At 43.2% G+C, this 21,796-nt stretch overlaps 2 protein-coding genes across 4 annotated transcripts; one reads left to right on the top strand and one right to left on the bottom strand.

Annotated features, from left to right (window-relative positions):
• Window positions 1–684: 684 nt before the first annotated feature.
• On the bottom strand, window positions 685–2,999 carry LOC118397379 (uncharacterized). Of its 2 annotated transcripts, XM_035792056.2 has the most exons (3): window positions 2,640–2,999; window positions 1,753–2,209; window positions 685–1,542 (listed from the first exon to the last, which is right to left on the bottom strand). In XM_035792056.2, exons 1-3 carry the CDS (start codon window positions 2,767–2,769, stop codon window positions 1,431–1,433), a joined length of 699 nt encoding a protein of 232 aa, XP_035647949.1. In that variant the 5' UTR covers window positions 2,770–2,999; the 3' UTR covers window positions 685–1,430. The 2 variants fall into 2 exon arrangements, with proteins under 2 accessions (XP_035647949.1, XP_035647948.2); XM_035792055.2 differs by having other exon boundaries at window positions 685–2,209.
• A 140-nt stretch (window positions 3,000–3,139) lies between these two features.
• On the top strand, window positions 3,140–21,545 carry LOC118397378 (remodeling and spacing factor 1-like). Of its 2 annotated transcripts, none has more exons than XM_035792054.2 (17): window positions 3,140–3,557; window positions 4,682–4,773; window positions 4,837–4,929; window positions 8,531–8,736; window positions 9,857–10,020; window positions 10,175–11,681; window positions 11,970–12,093; window positions 12,243–12,437; window positions 12,660–12,764; window positions 12,835–12,914; window positions 13,023–13,071; window positions 13,169–13,269; window positions 16,676–16,743; window positions 18,678–18,849; window positions 19,001–19,218; window positions 19,342–19,512; window positions 19,935–21,545. In XM_035792054.2, exons 1-17 carry the CDS (start codon window positions 3,404–3,406, stop codon window positions 20,429–20,431), a joined length of 3,996 nt encoding a protein of 1,331 aa, XP_035647947.1. In that variant the 5' UTR covers window positions 3,140–3,403; the 3' UTR covers window positions 20,432–21,545. The 2 variants fall into 2 exon arrangements, with proteins under 2 accessions (XP_035647947.1, XP_035647946.1); XM_035792053.2 differs by having other exon boundaries at window positions 13,166–13,269.
• The last annotated feature ends 251 nt before the right edge of the window (window positions 21,546–21,796 follow it).

Raw genomic sequence — 21,796 nt, 5'->3', positions numbered from 1 at the left:
GGCAAGGAAAGTGAGCAGGTGGCCAACACATGGACGGAGAGCTGTGGGTTTAGTCTGGAGAGCAGTGGCACAGCAGTGAGTGTCAAGGAGCCATGGCTTTCTGCAAGCCCCGATGGAGTGATAAACTCTCAAACTTATAGAAATCAAATGTCCTGTTCTGAGTAAGAAGTGTGAGTCTCTGGCAAACTCACTGATGCGAAGCTGGTGAATGTGGTTCCCCAGCTGCAACCTAATGGAGCCTGTGGGTACTACATGCAGGTGTAAATGGACTCCATCCGAGCTGGTTGTTATTTATATGCCTTTTGAGGTGAAGTTCTGTGCTGATGTAATCACTAAACTAAAGGCATTGTATTTCCCACATATGCTGCCAAGGATAGTATATGAGTTCCAGATAGGCAGACTAACTATGCGCTCCAAATATGTTAATCTATGTGGTATCTAGGCTCGGGGCCTAATACTTTGTGTTTTTAAATAGTTCTTATATTTTTTTGCCTTGTAAAGCTGTCAGCTCTACTGTATCTAAGCATAACTCTGGGTTGTTGTTTTTTGTCTTGCACAGTTCTCTTCATATGCACATTGCCCTGATTTATATTTGCATAATTCTTCTTGGTGTTTTTTAACGTCTTTCCTTGTACAGCTCTCTTCATACATGCTTATTTAATGTTTAAGGATAACACCTTATGATTGATGAATATTTTAATCGTACCTTGTATAGCTCTTTTTTCATATGGCACTTCGTGAACTCATCTTGCACTTAGCAACTTACGGAGTTAATAAAAACATTATGAAACTCCACTTTGACCTTTTCTTTGATATTTACCATTTTGAAAAGAAGGATGAGGAGGCATGTCTAAAGTATTCAAAGGTGTTTTCAGTTTGATTCTGGGTTTGGTTTTCAAGGGCACAAATTAAGAAAAATTGTGTCACTTGACATTTGTCTTCCCTCTTGGTCTGTTAGTGACATTTGTGTTGAAGAAAATGTATTTGAAATAGATTTTAAAAAGCATTATATCAGCACCTAGTGGATGCCTGTAATTATCAGGAACCGGCAAAATTACAGTAGATTTCAAATATAGGAACAAATAATTCCGATTAAACTAATATATATATATATAGTATCTCAGCTGGATGAAATGATAGTGTTTAAAGTTACATTTCAAATGTATGAACATTCTCACTGCTCATTCTGCATCCTCATGGATGATCTCACCCTGCATGTTAACAAGGGCTGCACAGATTCTAAGGACTTTGTCCATTTTGTGTGTCAGGTTGATGGGAACAGTCTGGAAGAGGATTTGAACACCTTGAGTCTGATAACTCTCTAAACATGTATATGCACATTAACTATCCTTCTTGTGCTTGCGACATCCTCGTCAGACAGCTGGCCTCCTTTCTGGGTGAAGGCTGGTATGGCAAGGTTTACCTTCCTCTCATACAGCAGATCTCGGATGGTGAAGCCCGTCAGCCATAACTTCATTGCCAGGCCTAAGGTATTCCAGGAAGCCAGAGTTTTGGGTGATGAACTTGTCACTGCATCTGCCTCTATATGCAGGAGAAATGAACATAATGAGTCCACATAGAGCAATGGCAACCAAATACTTGAGAGTATTGCTGGAATAATATTGGCTGTATGACTCCCATCTGGAATCGAGATTGTCTGCTTTCTGGAGAATGGTCTCAGAGCAGTGGATGATGCAAGTGGTGTTGGATAACTTCTCTTTGAAGCACTGAGGGTCTTCTGGATTGTCTAACCTCGGCTGCCATGGAATGTAGATCCTCATGAGCTCCTCCATTGTGTCAATCCAGTAGGAAAGGATTCTGCTCACTACTCCCTGGGACACAGCAAAGTATTCAGCAATATCACTGTGGAGTAGATTCAGCTTCATCAAGGTTATCAGTATTTGATCAGTGATATGCATTTTGAAGTTAGCCGTGTAGAATTTATGCAGAAATGCTACATGGTTAAAGAAAACACTTAGAGGAAGGCCAGTATACAACACTGAGCTAGTGTCATTCTTCAGGATGGTGTGGGTCAATGACTCTGCACCACCACATTGGGTTTGTTTGTGGCAGATGGGCTTGTTGACTGGTTCTCTTGACACATAGCTGTGATCAGTCAGTGCTGGAACATCCCATTGAGTATCAGCATCTTTATGCTGCAGTGCCATTGGCACACTCAGATCAGACTCCACATCACAATTGTCTTCATCTGTCAAACAAACATAAGAGACCACAAGTTTAACAAAGTAAAATACAGACAGCATACTGGTTATGGTTAAAAGAAAGAAAACAATTTGAACATTTAATTATTTAGCTAGCTAGACATTTCATGAGCATCACCAGTGGCATGCCAGCAATGATGGGGATAATTATTGCATTGGTGAGACATTGTTAGATATCCAACAACTTCTGTCTGACAATGTAGGGGGTGAGCTAATTAGCGAGCAACAACATCAGATGGGCTGCCCCCAAGCTAAGTAAGTAAGCTAGGCAACAGTTAGCTAGCTACAGTATGTTAGGACTTAGGAATGGCTACCTACTTACTACTAACAGTTAGCTAACGTCTGCCTAATTCAGGATACCCTATATGTGACGATAGCTAGCGAGTAACGTTAGCAGCTAGCTAACAGCTACTGTACATGTATGCGTTAATGTTCTGATGAGATGTCGCCTTCTGATCTGTACTGGAGCATCATAGCCCAGCCACTTCTCAGTGAAAGGATGCTCTTCAGTCGGCCTCTTGTCCACGAAGTGATAGGGAACACACATAGGGTCGGTTTGGAGTTCTCTTTTTAAAAATGTTTATATTTAGAGGTTTCTTCAAGTGCAATGCGCTGAGGCAAATCCGAAGAGACTCCTCGCCCTTAGGAGGCGGGTGCAAATCAAAAGGCGCCTCACAACTGCACTACCCTCTCAAAAATTGTTCGGTGGTCAAAACACTCCTGTTCCATGAACAGCTTCCGTTTCTGCCAGTTATTGTGGCATCCCCTTAATGATCATAAAATACCTGTTTTTCGTCCATATTTGGGAAGTTGTAAGAAGCGACAGTGAGATAAGATATGTAACTAGCTAACTGTTGCCCGGAAGTGCTTAACCGGAAGTCAATCACAAAAAAAAACTAAACAGACCCCGCCCATATTTCCGTTGAAAATAAGGTGAATAGACTGTACTCTACATGACTCGTACACCAACTAGCAAAGTAAATGTTTAGTAATCGTACAGGCCTAGATAATGAACCACAATAACATTATTGATGTCTGAAACTTGGGTCCCTGGGGGGAATACCTGGGCACAGAGCCCCCTCCTTCGTCTACCCATGATACGATACTTGGCGCGTTGAATTCTGGGCTCCTTTCTGTCCTCCCAAATCCGTTCATTCTCATCCTACTCCCCGGCTGGAAAAATGGCTGCTTCAGCGGCAGCGCAGGGCTCAAACCCCGGTCTCTGCCCCAGTTTCGCAGTGGTCTGCTCGTTTTTGGAGCGCTACGGACAAGCCCTGGACCTACCCGAACTCACCTTTCCGCAGATGGAGAGGTATCTCCGGGACACATCGACAGGTGGGAAGGAAGAGGGTCTCGGCATCATCATCACTGACTTTCCAGCTAGCTGGGTGGTCAGGGGGGAACAAGTACAGCTAGCTGGCTTAGGGGAGTTTCCACACACTGTGACATGTGCCTCGGCATAACTGGCTAATGTTACTGATTGATGTAACTAGATAGCTAGATGTATCGTTACTTAGCTATTTGTTAAGAAACTAGCCAGCCATTCCTGCTTGAATGACCAAACTAACTAGTTAGCTACCTTAATTTCGTTAGCTAGCGGACGTTAGCTATTAGGTGTACTTTTCCATCATGCTTGCCTGCCCATACTAGTGCAAGAAAAGTATACAACTCAGCCCCAGGTGTGTATGAGTAAATACTATTTGAATACAATCGGTGTCGTAAACAGTTGTCTAAATAGTCCGATAAAAACACTACTTGGTAGACTGTCCATTTCGCGCAGGCGCAATGCGTGATGTGTAGTCGAGCAACTTCATGCTAAACCAAGCTAACGTTCGTCAACACATCAGTGGCTATTAATTCATTCAAATAAAATTCCGCTGATTTCAAATTACTCAGGCTTTACATTTGTCACAGTTTATAATGATTAAAATCCTCCTTTGAGACAATGGTAGCTACTGGGGCTTTCTTGTCACGATTTAGCTAGCTAGTTATCTGGCTAGCTGTGTGTGGCGTACCTAGGCTAGCATGTACTAACGTTTTAGTATCTGTAGGAAAGATGTTGTTACAAGTTAGCCAGTTAGTTAACTGTCTGTAGATAGCCGTGATAACGTTGTTTGCTCTTTCCACATTTCCTTCATTGTTCACCAAAAACATCGTCGTGTTTTTTTATTAATGCAAAAAATGACAATGAATCACAGTTGTTGATCTTACCTCCACGCCTGCCACTGTTAGCTAGATATTTGAGGATAATTCTTAGAAAGTGTGAATCAATGTGAATTGCACAGACAGTCAGAATACCAGAAGGAGAATGTAGAGTTTTAACAAATCCACGGGACAATGGGTGTTGTAATAAGTGTTTAGTGTTATACTAGCTGTTGTTATGACAGTGTACTTAGTTTTATATCAAACTAATGTATTAACTCATGTATTATTTCTCTGTGTGTGTGTATCTCTCTCAGTTCCCAAGCCACTAGTGGAGCTGCATGTCAAGCTGCTAAGGAAGCTTGGCAAATCTGTGTCTGCAGACAAGTGGGAGAGGTACCTGGCTAAGGTAAGCTGTGCTTGGTGTGTGCTTAGTGTGTACACCTGTAATGACTGCATATTTGTCATCCAGGTATGCCAGGACATCAACAGTAGCTGGGCCTGGGAGCTGGAACACAAGGGCTACCAGGACATGAGCATGGAGTGCAAAACCAGCATCCTCAAAGTAAGACACACACACACACCATGTGCAGACTATCACACTAATATAACCAGACTACCTCTTTACCTCCTCTGTGACATCTACTGTTATGTATGAACAGTATATTGATCATATACAGTGCCTTCAGAAAGTATTTATACCCCTTGACTTTATACACGTTGTTGTGTTACAGCCTAAATTTAAAATGTAAGACTTTGTGTCACCGATTTACACAATACCCTATAATGTCAAAGTGGATTAATCTTTTTATAAAACATTAGTAAATAACACATTTCAAGCTTAAATATCTTGAGTCAGTAAGTATTCAACCCCTTTGTTAACAAGTCAGATATTAAGTTGCATGGACTAACTCTGGGTGTAATAATAGTCATTCAAAAATCGTGTTAAACACTATCATCTCTGAACCCCAGAACTAAAATGATCTGTAACGTCCCTCAGTCGAGCAGTGAATTTCAAACACAGATTCAACGATGAAAACTGCAAAGAAGGGCACCTATTGGTAGATGGATACATATATATTTTTTAAAGCAGGCACTGAATATCCATTTGAGTATGGTGAAGCTATTAATTATAATTTGGATGGTGTATCAGTACACCAAAGTTACTACAAAAATTGACGGAGAGTAAGGAAATCGCGCAGGGATTTCACCATGAGGCCAATGGTGATTTTTAAACCACTTACAGAGGTAGCTGTGATAGGAGAAAGCTGAGGATAGATCAACAACATTGTAGTTACTCCACACTACAAACCTAAATGACATAGTGAAAGGATGCCTGTACAGAATAAAAAAAATAAAAAAACATGCCTCCTGTTTGCAATAAGGCACTAAAGTGATACTGAAAAAAATAACTTAAGTTTTTGTCTGGAATACAAAGCACTATGTTTGGGGTAAATCCAACACATCACTGTACCTGTACCACTCTTCATATTTTCAACCATGGTGGTGGCTGCATCATCTTATGGTTATGCTTGTCATCGGCAAGGACTAGGGAGCTTTTTAGGATAAAAAGAAAAGGAATAGAGTTAAGCATAGGCAAAGTCCTAGAGGAAAACCTGGTTCAGTCTGCTTTCCAACAGACACTGGGCGACAAATTCACCTTTCAGCAGGACAATAACCTAAACACAAGGACAATTATACACTGGAGTTACTTTTTATTTTATTTATTTTTATTTAACCTTTATTTAACTAGGCAAGTCAGTTAAGAGCAAATTCTTATTTACAATGACGGCCTACCAAAAGGCAAAAGGCCTCCTGCGGGGACAGGGGCCTGGTATTTAAAAAATAAATACATTATAAATATAGGACAAAACACACATCACAACAAGAGAGACACAACATAAAGAGAGACCTAAGACAATAACATAAGGCAGCAACACATGACCTCACAGCATGGTAGTAACACAACATGACAACAACATGGTAGCAGCATAAAAACATGGCACAAACATTATTGGGAAAAGTCCAGAACACGAAGGTCAAGAAGGTAGAGACAACAATACATCATACCACACAACCACATCTGTTAAGAGTGCCCATGGTTGAGTCTTTGAATTAAGAGATTGAGATAAAACTGTCCAGTTTGAGTGTTTGTTGCTGCTCGTTCCAGTCGCTAGCTGCAGCGAACTGAAAAGAGGAGTGACCCAGGGATGTGTGTGCTTTGGGGACCTTTAACAGAATGCGACTGGCAGAACAGGTGTTGTATGTGGAGGATGAGGGCTGCAGTAGATATCTCAGATATGGGGGAGTGAGGCCTAAGAGGGTTTTATAAATAAGCATCAACCAGTGGGTCTTGCGATGGGTATACAGAGATGACCAGTTTACAGAGGGGAGTATAGAGTGCTGTGATGTGTCCTATAAGGAGCATTGGTGGCAAATCTGATGGACGAATGGTAAAGAACGTCTAGCCGCTCCAGAGCACCTTTTCCTGCTGATCTATAAATTATGTCTCCGTAATCTAGCATGGGTAGGATGGTCATCTGAATCAGGGTTAGTTTGGCAGCTGGGGTGAAAGATGAGCGATTACGATAGAGGAAACCAAGTCTAGATTTAACTTTAGCCTGCAGCTTTGATATTTGCTGAGAGAAGGATAGTGTACTGTCTAGCCATACCCCAAGTACTTGTATGTGGTGACTATCTCAAGCTCTAAACCCTCAGAGGTAGTAATCACACCTGTGGGGAGAGGGACATTCTTCTTACCAAACCACATGTCCTTTGTTTTGGAGGTGTTCAGAACAAGGTTACGGGTGGAGAAAGCTTGTTGGACACTAAGAAAGCTTTGTTGTAGAGCATTTAACACAAAATCCGGGGAGGTGTCAGCTGAGTATAAGACTGTATCACGTGCATATAAATGGATGAGAGAGCTTCCTACTGCCTGAACTATGTTGTTGATGTAAATTGAGAAGATAGTGGGGCCTAGGATTGAGCCTTGGGGTACTCCCTTGGTGACAGGCAGTGGCTGAGGCAGCAGATGTTCTGACTTTATACACTGCACTCTTTGAGAGAGGTAGTTAGCAAACCAGGCCAAAGACCCCTCAGACACCAATACTCCTTAGCCAGCCGACTAGAATGAAATGTCTACCGTATCAAAAGCTTTGGCCAAGTCAATAAAAATAGCAGCACGTTATTGCTTAGAATCAAGGACAATGGTGGCGTCATTGAGGACCTTTTAAGGTTGCAGTGACACATCCATAACCTGAGTGGAAACCAGATTGCATACCGAGAGAATACTATAGACATCAATAAAGCCAGTCAGTTGATTATTGACAAGTTTTTGATGAACAGGGCAAAATAGAAATAGGCCTATAACAGCTAGGATCAGCTTGATCTCCCCTTTTAAATAAAGGACAAACTGTTTGCAGCTTTCCAAGCATTGGTAACCTCCCCAGGAAGGAGAGAGAGGCTTGGCGATGATAGGGGCAGCAGCCTTAAAGAAGAAAGGGTGTAAACCATCTGACCCAGATGTTTTTTGGGGTCAAGTTTAAGGAGCTCCTTTAGCACCTTGGACTCAGTGACTGCCTGCAAGGAGTAACTTTGTAGCGGGCCAGGGGAAAAATGGAGAAGCTTCGGGGATAGTCGCATTAGAAGGGGTGGGAGATGAGAAAATGTTGGACAGGCAAGGATGCATGGCTGAGTCAAATACTTACCAAGACGACATTGAATGTTCCTGAGTGGCCGAGAGACAGTTTTGACTTAAATTGTATTAAACATATATGACAAGACTTGAAATGGCTGTCTAGCAATGATCACCAACCAACTTGACAGGGCTTGAAGAATTTAAAAAATAGTAAAGGGCAAATATTGTACAATCAAGGTTTGCAAAGCTCTTAGAGACTTACCCAGAAAGACCCACCCCTGTAATCGCTGCCCAAGGTGATTCTAACATATTTATTTTCCATTAATCATTTATTCATTTTGAAATTAAGAGTTTTGTGTAGATCGTTGACAATAAATTCCAATGAAATTCATTTTAATCCCACTTTGTAACAACAAAATGTGGAAAAAGTAAAGGGGTGTGAATACTTTCTGAAGGCACTGTACTGTTTTCTTCTCTTTCTCTGTCTGACCCTAACCCCCCTCCCTGTCTCTCTAACCCCCGACCCCAGTACCTGTGTGAGATCCAGTTTGATGACAACCTGAAGTTCAAGACGTTGGTGAACGAGGAGGAGGCGGAGGCAATGAGGTTGCAGCCCTTGGGCAGAGACAGACAGGGCCTGATGTACTGGCTGCAGACTGACGCCCAACACAACATCCGACTGTACACAGAGGAACAGGACGACTGGGACGGATCCACCTGGAGCTGTATCGTCAGGTGCATGGAAAGATAATAATAATAATAATAATATATGCCATTTAGCAGACGCTTTTATCCAAAGCGACTTACAGTCAGATAGATGAGATATAATTTTTGTAACCCTAGTCGGAGCATCTGAGAAGAGAGAAAGGGTGTATGCTGTGAAAAAGTATTTGCCCCCTACTTTTGCATATTGTTGATTCTGAATGTTATTAGATCTTCAACCTAATCCTAATAATAGATAAAAAAAGGGAACCTGAGTGAACAAATAACACAACAATGACATATTTATTTCATAAACAAAGTTATGCAACACCCAATGCCCCCGTGTGAAAAAGTAATTTCCCCCTTACACTCAATAACTGGATGGCCTAACATTCTCCTGTGGAATTATCTGATAATAGAAGGAACCATGAACTCTGCTCTGTGTCTGAGAATTCTACAGGAGAATGTCAGGCCATCCGTCTGTGAGCTGAAGCGCAGCTGGGTCATGCAGCATGGTCATGCGGCAGGGTAGCCTAGTGGTTAGAGCATTGGACTAGTAACCGAAAGGTTGCAAGTTCAAATCCCCGAGCTGACAAGGTACAAAATCTGTCGTTCTGCCCTTGAACAGGCAGTTAACCCACTGTTCCCAGGCCGTCATTGAAAATAAGAATTTGTTCTTAACTGACTTGCCTAGTAAAATAAATAAAAATCCAAAACACACAATCAAGTCTACATGAAAATGGTTAAAAAGCAACACATTCAAAGTCCAGACCTAATCCCAATTGAGATGTTGTGGCAGGACTTGAAACGAGCAGTTCATGCTTCAAAACCAACAAATGTCGCTGAGTTAAAGCAGTTCTGCATACAAGAGTGGGCCAACATTCCTCCACAGCGATGTGGGAGACTGATCAACAACTACAGGAAGCATTTGGTTGCAGTCATTAAAGCTAAAGGTGGCACAACCAGTTGTTGAGTCCAACTACTTTGTTAATTAAATAAATTAAGTATACATTTTTGGGGTTATTAGTAAACTCAGGTTCCCTTTACCTAATATTAGGTTTTGGTTGAAGATCTGATAACATTCAGTATCAAAAATATGCAAAAATTGAGAATATCAGGCACCGTATGTTCAGAATGTTCTGTTTGTCCTCAGAACCCGGAATGACTTAGCCGATGCTTTGGACCTCCTGAAGACCCAGCTGGATCCAGAACACAAGGAGAAAGAGGAAGGAGAGACGGAGAAAGAGATGGACAGAGAGAAGGGAGGGTCCAACTGTGCCACACCTGTGGAGAGGGGGAGAAGAGGACAGGAGGAGGGTAAGGGTTCTTTTGTTACCTGTAATAGGATGGTGTAGTTAGTAGTAACATGATCATGTGGTCACTACTGCTCTATTATAATTGTGTTATTATGAATGAATGTTGGAACCAGAGCTGCAATATAACATGTCAACATGTGTGGTGATTTTTCAAGGTGAGGCTGGAGGAGAGGTAAAGGTGGAGGAAGAGGAAGCGGCAAGACAGATGAGGAAGGCTGAGGAAGACAAGAAGAAGAGTAAAGAGAGAGGGAAGAACGAGGAAGATGAGGAAAAGCGAGAGAAGAGTAGATCATCTTCCTACTCAGAGTCCACTAGTACGGACGTCAACATGGCGTCTTTAGCAGAGAAGGAAACCCCAACCAAGCTTGCACCGGTAGTCTCAGTGAAGGAGGAAAACATTGCAGTTGAGATGAAGGAAAAACAAGATGAGAAAGAAGAGGGAGAGAAACAGAGCGGGAGGAAGGAGGAGAGGTCAGAAGTGATTGACAACAGAGTGAGCACCATCACCGCACTGGTCAAAGAGGAACCCCAAACGCTTAGCAACTCCCCTAGCAATGCTGTCTCCGTCGTCATGGTGCCTATCTCGGCAACGATGAAACAGGAAGTTCCTCCTGTGAAGGAGGAAGCGGAGAGGGCGCTGAGGACCGATCAGCAGGCCAAGATACCACTGAAGAAGAGAGAGCTCTTTGGCGCCAACCGTCACCATAGCAACACACATCACAACAATGACATGCACAGCAACCATCACAACAACAACAGCCATAGCAGCAGTACTAGCAGTAGCATCATCGTCCGTAACCCTTCAGTAACACATACCAAGGAGGAGCAGCTGGGTAGGCAGTCAACTCCTGATGGGGGCCTGGCAGTCACACTGCCAGAGGAGCTGACCAATGGGGGGGCTCCCCTAAACGGGCTTGGGGGGCTCATAGGGGGTATATGTCATGTGGGGGTCATCTGCAGGCCGGCGTCGCAGCAACAAGATGGCGGATCGGTCTGTACGGAGAGAACCAGACTAGGGTCAGAGGAGGGGGAGGAGAGGGCCAGAGCTCCAGACAAGGAGAGGAGCAGGCAGTCAGTCCTGGTGAGGAAGAGTCCTGGCTGGGGAGAGACTGGAGCCCCATCACCCCTGGAGCCTAGAGGACAGGAGAGACAGGTAGGAGGAGAGGAGAGGGAAGGAGAGAGAGCGAGGAACGAGCAAGGAGAGAGATCGAGGGAGAGGTTAGGAGAGGATGGAAGAGAGAAAGCGAGGGAGACTTTACATGGAGACCAGTCTGGAGAGAGGGATGACAACCCAAAAGAGAAAAAGACTAACCTCCATGTGGAGAAAAGCGAGGGATGCCATGGAACAGAGGAAGAGGAGAAGAAGAAGAGTACCTCAGGAGAGAAGGAGCCGGAGTCAGAGAGAAGCCAGACTGTAGAAGGACAGGTGGACCAGGGAGAGGCCCTCAACACAGACACACCAGCCCATGCTGGGGTGAAAGTTGCTGGGCATGGAGCAACAGACCGGCCGGGTCCCCTGGAAGCCTCCTCTGAGCTGCAGAAAGAAGGGATCAGGCTGAAGATAAAGATCCCTCCCAACCAGAGGAGAGAGAACGTGCGAGAGCAGAAGGGGGAAGAGCACGGAGATGGGAGGTCTCTGCGGAGATCGGCTCGGATCTGCAGGTAAGGTCCATGATAGAATCTCTTCCCATTTCTTTCATCACAATAACTGAGGTGACAATTTATCATGTAGAGCTGAATAATAGATACAAAATTCTGATTTATTATCATGCTCTCACTCATCCCCGCCGTGCTGGCTGGCTCATAGGGCAGCAACAAAGGCTCTCCACTTCTTCTGACTGTCTTTGGCCATCTTCTCCAACTGTGTCAGTTGGACAGTTCTGCTGGTATTGTTGGAGCTGTCTCCATTGTGCTGTAATTTGATATTTTACTGATCAACCCTACCTACAGACCCAGCCCAAACAAGGTGGAGAGGCAAGACGCACCCCCAGGGGTGAGGGAGGAAGAAGAAGAGAAGACTGCTCAATGGCAAAAGAAGAGAGAAAACCCTGAGGGACAAAGCAGGACTGTAAAGGTAACTACTTTGTTTTAAAAGTTAATTTACTCATAAGTGATCTAGGAATAAGGCTTTGTATGAATGTGAAAATGATCATAGCCAAGAAAATGTTGGTTATCAAGGTGATTGATTGTAAATGTGTGTTTTATGTGTGTGTGTGTCTACAGAGCAGACGAAGACATCGAGGCGCCCGCTGGTCAAATACTCGAGCGAAGCGATGCAAACCGAATGAGGGAGGAGAGGGGGAGGAGGGGAGAGGGGGTGGGGGAAGTGGTTGTGACTCAGATGACTCTAGCCAATTAGAGGAGACGCCTAATGAAGATCCCTGCAGCCACTGTGGACTCCCAAACCACCCCGAACTGGTGAGAAGTGTGTGTTTGGAGTACATTGTGTTTTTTGTTTCTTTACATCTTGGCATCCGTATGACTGAAATATTGTGAAATATTGTGCTTTACTGTGAAGCCAGAAACGGTGTGTGTTTAACCTGTTTCCCTTCTGCAGAGCACTATCTATTCTTGATTTCATGAGTTTATTTACACCAAACACCTGAATGTGTGCACAACCTGTGTGTTTCTCTGCTGCAGATCCTGCTGTGTGATTCATGTGATAGTGGTTACCACACCGCCTGTCTCAGACCCCCTCTCATGGTCATACCTGAGGGAGAATGGTTCTGCCCGCCCTGCCAACACGTAAGTGAGAGAGAGAGAGAGAGTGTGTGCGCGTACGTGCATGTATTAACACTGTCCCTGGTCTCTGTAGAAGCTGCTGTGTGACAGACTAGAGGAGCAGCTGCAGAATTTGGATTGCGCTATGAAGAAAAGAGACAGAGCTGAGAGGAGGTCACACACACAACACACATATACACACACTCAATCTCACACGGTCTCACTCAAACACTGTCACACACACACTGAAATGGTTGTGTAATTCCTGTTTTTTCTCTGTAGGAGGGAGCGTCTGGTGTATGTGGGAATCAGTGTGGAGAACATCATTCCTGTAAGTACACACACAATTAGGAAAGTTTTGTCTAGAAGGCCAAATGTGCATAAAATAAATGATCATAATCTGAATTTGTGTGTTGTGTTTCTAGCAGGAAGGGGAGGAAGAGGAGAAACAGGCAAAAAAGAAAGATGCAAAAAATACCAAAAATCTGGGAAGGAGGTCTACCAGAACCAGGAAGTGTATCAGCTACAGGTGTGTGTGTGTGTGTGTGTGTGTGTGTGTGTGTGTGTGTGTGTGTGTGTGTGTGTGTGTGTGTGTGTGTGTGTGTGTGTGTGTGTGTGTGTGTGTGTGTGTGTGTGTGTGTGTGTGTGTGTGTGTGTGTAAATAAGTTAAAGCCACTAAATAAAATTGTTACCTGCCAAATTGACCAGGAGAAAAAAAACATCCCATTGTCAAATTTAGTGGAATTCGTTGATAGAACTACATTTGACCGTCATGCTTATTGGTCTAGGTTAATTTGGTGGAATTAAATTGGGGCGTGTGTATTTGCTAGTCATCACACATCTTATTTATCACATGCACACAGCCTACAGTGAAGTGAAACATTTAATTCTAAATGCAATTGGGTGATAAACAGTTGATGGCGACGATTATAGAGCTATAATTATTTATTTTTCTCAACTGATAATTGAAGCTCGCCTCCCATTCGCCATTCCATTGCATAGGCTATGGTAGGCAGGCTATCAGCGCGTCACTCACTAATTTGCAATGTGAGCTGGGGGCAGTATGCATTTTGAAAACATATTAAATTGTTAGAAACCTATGTGTTTTACTTCATATTATGAGGCATGTCTTACCTTGCTTCAAAGTAGCCTCGGCAAAATCCTACAATAGAAACGTGGAAGGAATTATTTTAGAAATACTTCCTCATATGCCATTGAAACCAGCATTTCTCTTTTGTTCTATTGGTTTTTAGCGACCAATCCTAGTTGCATCTTTAGATTCCCCTTCATTCTAAGTTTCTAACAGAGATGTTTATCTCTGTCACATATGGAGCCGCTCGCATCAGGTGCATTGTATAGAATTGCATTTTGGCAAATGTTTGAACATGTGTTATTAAAACTTGTTAAGGCGATGGGTTCCCCTACAGGAACTCCACCCCCCTGTTCAGCTGAAAAGGTGACGCAGGGAATGCAAAAATATTCTTTAGAGATATTTAACCTCCACACATTAACAAGTCCAATACCTCAAATGAAAGATAAACACCTTGTTCATCTACCCAGCGTATTAGATTTTTAAAATGTTTTACGGCGAAAACACAACATATATTTATGTTAGACCACCACCAAACCAAAGAAAAAACATAGCCATTTTTTCCAGCAAAAGATAAAAATCACAAAAGCAGGATTAAAAAAAAAAATCAATCACTAGCCTCTTGAAAATCTTCATCAGATGACAGTCATATGACATATTACACAGTACATTTGTTTTGTTCGATAATATGCATTTTATATCCATAAATCTCGGTTTACATTGACGCCATGTTCAGAAAATCCTCCAAAATATCCGGAGGAATTATAGAAAGCTACGCCAGATAACAGAAATACTCATCATAAACTTTGACTAAAGATACATGTTCTACATATAATTAAAGATACACCGGTTCTTAATGCAACCGCTGTGTCACATTTTTCTTTTAATGTTACGGAAAAAGCCTAACATTGCAATAATCTGAGACAGGGCGCTCAGACGTAACAATATTTCTCCGCCATGTTGGAGTCAACAGAAATACAAAATTACAACATAAATATTCCCTTACCTTTGATGATCTTTCATCAGAATGTAGTGCAATGAGTCTTAGTTCAACAATAAATAGTTTTGTTTCATAATGTTCAATTCTAGTGTCCAAGTAGCAGCATTTTCTACCACTTTCAGCCCACAACAAAATGGCATTATTTTGCGACACAACTACTTTCCTTCCCATTAGGTCAAAGTTCACAGCAAATGCTCCATTACACTTTCTACTGAATGAGGACATCTAGTGGAAAACGTAGGAAGTGTTTCCAGATCCATAACTTGTTGGGAAGGGAGCGGGCGATGACGTCAAAGTTGCCCCAACTTTCAGGATTTCAAAACTTGTTTGGAAGATTGCCTGCCCTGTGAGTTCTGTTATACTCACAGACATAATTCAAACAGTTTTAGAAACTTCAGAGTGTTTTCTATCCAATATTAATAATAATATGCATATATTAGCAATTTAGGACAGATTTTTGATGCAGTTCACTATGGGCACGCAATTCATCCAAAGTGGAAATACTGCCCCCTATCTGTGTTAAGCACTGTTGGTAGACGACTTCATGGGTTACGCAACCAATGCATATGGATCTGGTCAATTTCTCAAATGGCCGGTAAATTAAAATCTTCCCTGTCACGTTGTCCCAATGACAGTATAAATTAATGGTAAATGCTGCTCTTGGTTTTCACAAGATTGGAGGATGGCGTATGTAGCTTGTTGATGATACAGCCCGGGATCAAACCAGTGTCTGTAGTGCCGCCTCTAGCACTGAGATGCAGTGCCTTAGACAGCTGCGCCACTCGGGATATGGAATTAAAATGTTGAAGGATATGCTACCAAGACCAAGAGGTAGGCTGCTACTTAATATTCCGAATGGAATTGTTGTTATTTGTAGGATGAGAGCACATGCACTGCAGCCTCAGTTAGCCTAGCTTCTTACAGGTTTGATGCAGTCAAGACAGGTACTAGGTAATCGTATTCGATGATAAATAACCTAGCTATGGCAGCTATATATGGCAAAGGTAAAGGGGATACCTAGTCAGTTGAACAACTGAATGCATTCAACCAAAATGTGTCTTCTGTATTTCACCCAACCCCTCTGAATCAGAGAGGTGCGGGGTGCCGCCTTAATCAACGTCATAGTCTACTATAGCGCGTGTCGGCTTGATTGGTTGCTCTTTCCCTCCCTTCTCCCTGTGTCACTCCCAGTATTGCCTCTCCCACGTCTGCTAGAGTGGCACCTTTTCCGGTCCTCTCAAGCTTTATCAGCTCAGGGTTAATAAAGTCGCTTAAAAAAAATACTTTTCTGCTGCTTCCCTCACTCTGATCAGACCGGTCTGGATCCAACCAGGTCTATAAGTAACGGGTCTAGTTGTCCTCGGGCCTGAACAGAACGGCTTTTTATATTTAATCATTTTATTTATGCATATTGGGTCCGGGTGGGAAAGCCCCAGGTCCATTTCGGAATGGGTCCAACTTTTTGGACCCGTCAAGAAATCTAGTGTGAGCTACTCCAGGAAGTGATGTTGGAGGCTAGCTCAGTGCTGCCCCCTCATTGAGTCACTCAAGATGAAGGCCGTCCGGGGGACTGCAGGCTGCAATTAGCAACTAATTTTTTATTCTAACTTCTTCTATGCACGATTTTAAAACATCTGGTGTATTAGAAGCAATTATTGGTACCATGATTGTCTTCCAAAAAAAATGTGTATGAAGATTGCCATTATTCCATTCATTATTATGGGGGATCCTGTTTTCTACAAACAATGCGTGCAGTACCGCGGTCGGCCTTGAATTCCTGTGGCTTCCCCCTGCGTTGTCCGGCTCCACATGTTCCTAACGTAAACCCCGGTGTGTGTGTTCCAGGTTTGATGACTTTGATGATGCCATTGATGAAGCGATAGAGGAAGACGTCAGAGATGCTGATGGGGGAGGTGAGAAATATAGAGGAGAGAGAAAGGGAATGAGTGTGTACACTGAGGACTGAATGGCTCTCAAATGGCACCGTATTCCCTATATCAGGGATCATCTACTAGATTCAGCCAAGGGCTGATTTTTCTTTTTTTTTCTTGAGCAGATGTTCGGGGGGGGGCATCATTTCAAAACTTGCTTGCATTTGTATACATTCATGTGTCTCTTATGCGTGGGAAAATATTATTATTTATTTTTTGGGGCAAAGGAAACATGGGGGAACAAATAAAATCACCCATGGGCCAAATCCGGCCCGCGGGATGCCAGTTGGGGAACCCTGCCCTATATAGTTGCACTACTTTTGACCAGAGCTCTAAGGGTCCTGGTCAATAGTGGTGCACTATGTAGGGAATATGGTGTCATTTTGGATGCATCCAAAATGAGGAACAAGATGCAAACAAGAGGGTTTAGATTAGAGGTCGACCGATTTATAATTTTTCAACGTCGATACAGATTATTGGAGGACCAAAAAAAGCAGATACCGATTAATTGCCTGATTTTTATTTATTTATTTGTAATAATGACAATTACAACAATACTGAATGAACACTTATTTTAACTTAATATAATACATAAATAAAATCAATTTAGCCTCAAATAAATAATGAAACATGTTCAATTTGGTTTAAATAATGCAAAAACAAAGTGTTGGAGAAGAAAGTAAAAGTGCAATATGTTCCATGTAAGAAAGCTAACGTTTAAATTCCTTGCTCAGAACATGAAGACATATGAAAGCTGGTGGTTCCTTTTAACATGAGTCTTCAATATTCCCAAGTAATAAGTTTTAGGTTGTAGTTATTATAGGAATTATAGAACTATTTCTCTCTATACCATTTGGATTTCATATACCTTTGACTATTGGATGTTCTTATAGGCACTTTAGTATTGCCAGTGTAACAGTATAGCTTCCGTCCCTCTCCTCGCCCCTACCTGGGCTCGAACCAACAACACAACGAAAACAGCCACCCTCGAAGCAGCGTTACCCATGCAGAGCAAGGTGAACAACTACTAGAAGGCTCAGAGCGAGTAACGTTTGAAACGCTATTCGCGCGCACCCCGCTAACTAGCTAGTCACTTCACATCGGTTACACAAGCCTAATCTCGGGAGATGATAGGCTTGAAGTCATAAACAGCTCAATGCTTGAAGCACAACGAAGAGCTGCTGGCAAAACGCACGAAAGTGCTGTTTGAATGAATGCTTACGAGCCTGCTGGTGCCTACCATCGCTCAGTCAGACTGCTCTATCAAATCATAGACTTAATTATAACATAATAACACACAAATACGAGCCGTAGGTCATTAATATGGTCGAATCTGGAAACTATCATCTCGAAAACAAGACGTTTATTCTTTCAGTGAAATAGGGAACCTTTCCGTATTTTATCTAACGGGTGGCACCTATCAGTCTAAATATTCCTGTTACATTGCACAACCTTCAATGTTATGTCATAATTACGTAAAATCCCGCCAAATTAGGTGGCCCAAACTGTTGCATATACCCAGACTCTGCGTAACAGTCAGGCTCCTCGTGGAGTGCAATGAGAGAGAGGCAGGTCGTCAGAGCGTTGGACTAGTAACTGAAAGGTTGCAAGATTGAATCCCCGAGCTGACAAGGTAAAAATCTGTTCTGCTCTGAACAAGGCAGTTAACCCACCGTTCCTAGGCCGTCATTGAAAATAAGAATGTGTTCTTAACTGACTTGCCTAGTTAAATAAAGATTAAATAAAGGTGTAAAAAAAAGAAATCGCCAAAATCAGTGTCCAAAAATACCGATTTCCGGTTATGAAAACTTGAAATCGGCAATTCCGATTAATCGGGCGACCTATAGTTTAAATGACAGAATACTTGCCTGCCTGTGTTCCTGTTGTTGTGTGTAACCCTGTGGTCCTGTGTGTAGGAGTGGGGCGGGATAAGGACATTGCCACCATATCGGACGAGGGGAAGGAGAAACGAGGACCAACCACAGCTCATGCCCCTCCCACCAGGAGCAGGAAGAGGCGGAGACTTAACGACCTGGAGAGCGACAGCACGGCTGCAGAGAGTGAGGAGGAGTTTCAGCTCAGCGCCAGGTGCGTTTGTCTCTGACTGGCCTTAAGTCAGTCCTAGTAATTCCGTGGATATGTGTGTGTGTGGGTGCTACGCATTGGAGCTACCCCCTATATTGTAAAGTCATTTTTTGTTTGAACACTATAAATGCAAACTTTTAACTTGTGTCTATAGTACGGAGGAGGAGTTTGTAGCGTCAGGTGATGAGGAAGCAGCCAGTGATGTGGACAGCTTTGCCAGTGACCCGGGCTTCGTAAGCCAGTCTACACGGGCACAGAGACGGGCACCTAAACAGAGAACCACCAGGACCTCAGCAAAGTGCAAGAAACACCCTCGCAGGCGGAGGAGAGGATGGGGGGAGGAGGAGAGTGAAGATGAAGAGGAAGAGATAGGTGAGTAAGGCTTGGAATATGAGTTTGGAACAGATGACATGCGCACAAATCCAGGTTTGGTGCTGGAGGTTAAAGAACATGTTCAGTTGAAAGTCAAATAAAACTCTCTTTGTCTCTCTGCAGAGACCAGTGATTTGAGTGACAGCGATGAGGACAGGAAGAGGTGTGGTTTAAGGCGGGGCCGGAAGCGGGAGGTGAACTACCGCGAGACGTCGGAATCTGAGGGTTCCCAGGCAACCACTAATAAGGACAAGGTCAAATCCGGCCGTCGTCTCTCCAGCTCAAACAGCGATGGTCAGTTACTATGGTTACCATCCCTGCCCCAAATTAGGGAGGTCCATGTGGAACTTGACAGACTGTCATTTAGTGAATGTAAACAATTCATAACCAACCCGCATTCAGACACTAGCGGCAAAAAAATGCTTCTGCAAGTGAAAGCGTGCCGATAATGTTCCACCCCTCCCCCTCATAAATTTAAACCAATCTAAACCGACCACTGTCCCTAAACCAACATTTTCTGGTTGGCTGGATGAAGCGGAAAACACGTCACCAGATGCAGAGAAAATAGAGCCGTTTTAAATTTTTCACCACTTCCACGGCAACTTTGGCCATCGATTCCATTGCGCCGGGCAAAGGAACGTTTTTGCCGCTAGTGTCTGAATGCGGGGTTAACTCCTGCTGATGTCTGACTCCGCCGCTCGCTCCCTCTATTTCAGAATCCTCCCATTCGAGAGAGTCTGAGGAGGAAGAAAAGAGGGGAAAGAGGTGGAGAGAAGAGGTGGAGGAGACTAGAACAAGGGGAAAGAAGAGGGGAGGAGAGAAGATGGGCAGAGGGAAGCAGAGAGAGGTGTTGATAGAACAGCAGAGGAAACATCTATCTCTGCTGAAGAAATGCAGACCCTCCACTAAAGATAATGAGGATGATAATGGGGAATCGGAGTCGTCGTCCGAGGAAGATCGTCCTATCCGCAAACGACTGAACCGCATCGACTCTGATGAAGAGGGAAAAAATAAGGAGGAGGATGAAGAGGAGAAGAAGCTGAGAAAGACGTCGTCAAAAGACGAGGAATCAAACAGCCCTAACAGACAGCAGGCCTCTAGAGGCTCAATGAAGCCTGGGGCTGAGAGTGCAGCCTTACCCAGGGACAGAGCAGCAAGAGCTGGACAGAACAGGTCTAACAGCCCCCCACCTCCTGACCAGTCAGATGCATGATGACATACAGACTGTTACTTTTAGTTATTTTTTTTACACTTTCTTGCCTTTCACCAATGACTTTTCTCATTACCTCGTCATCATCCCTCCTTCCGTTTCTCCTTCCCCTCCTCCCTAAACAAGATGAGTAACTACTGGACCAAATGCACTAGCACCATCCAACACGCAGACACACAACACAATACACAGCCAGAGGGTGAAGGACTGTCCTGACCTCCACCAGACAGACACCCGCCTTAGCTGTTCTGGACTGTACATAGATGCTCTCTCTGCTCGGCTGCTGAACCTGTAAAATGCTAGATGTTCCCTTCTCTCTTCTGTCTCCTTGTAAAATAGTGTTCTATATTCCATGAAGGAGAGAGCGAATGGACTGGTGTGTTTAATTATCCCAAAAAAAGAGAGTTGGATGTTTTAAACCAATGGAAGAGCTGCTCCTGTTCTGCTGTGAACAAGGAAGATAATGACTAGAAAGAGATTCATACAGGCTGATTCATCTCAAATGGCACTTTGCAGATTTGACCACAGTTACAACTACAGTTCTGGATACAGTTGTAGTTATAGCTACAGTACACTGGGGGCTGGCAGATGGACACTGGCAAACCTAGCTATGTTCAGTAAATCAATTCACTGTTGGTTGTTATGTGTTAGTTGAAGTGTACCTCCTCTCACTCAGTGAGGACTGAATAATTTCTCCACAATAGTCTACAACTCTTCAGTCCAGTCAAAACATTCTACATCCTACTACTATTTGAGAGGATGGGGGCATACTCATTAGTCAGAAAAAGGACTAAAACAGGGAGACCTACCTGAACTTGCTAAATGTTTTGCTGCTTTGTGCCCTAATGAATATGGCCCGGGTGTGAATGCAGTATCTGGCCCTCAGTCCACTGTCTGTTTTTATCATTAGAGTTCTATCTGAACTGCTTGTAGATTCTATCATTCTAGCTCACTGTTCTTATGTTGGTTTCTCCCCCCCAAAATATAAAATATTTTGAGATGTTCAGTCTGAAAAAATAAAATCACCCAGTTTTTCATCCAGTGTATGTACAGTATGTTTATAGTTGGTGCTGTAACATAGGTGTTTTATAAGTTATTAAAAACCAATATTCAAGCATCTCACAAATGCACTTTGTCTGCTTTTGAAATCTTTTACTATACAAAGATTGACTACACAGTGGACCCATGCAATGGGATGGACATGTTCATTGACTGACACAATTGGTATGTTTTTGTTTGCTGTTATACCAATATAACCACAATCAGTGAGTACTTCCTACGGCAGGGTGCCACGACTGGCGGTCCGCGGGCCAGTGATTTAATTTGGCCCCCAAATCAGCGCCAAGTGACTTTTTTTTGGAAATCAGT

The sequence above is a fragment of the Oncorhynchus keta genome, chromosome 18, assembly GCF_023373465.1.
Source record: "Oncorhynchus keta strain PuntledgeMale-10-30-2019 chromosome 18, Oket_V2, whole genome shotgun sequence".
NCBI classification, from domain to species: domain Eukaryota; kingdom Metazoa; phylum Chordata; class Actinopteri; order Salmoniformes; family Salmonidae; genus Oncorhynchus; species Oncorhynchus keta.
Note: the sequence above shows the minus strand (reverse complement) of the source record. Positions and strands in the feature narration are given on the sequence as shown.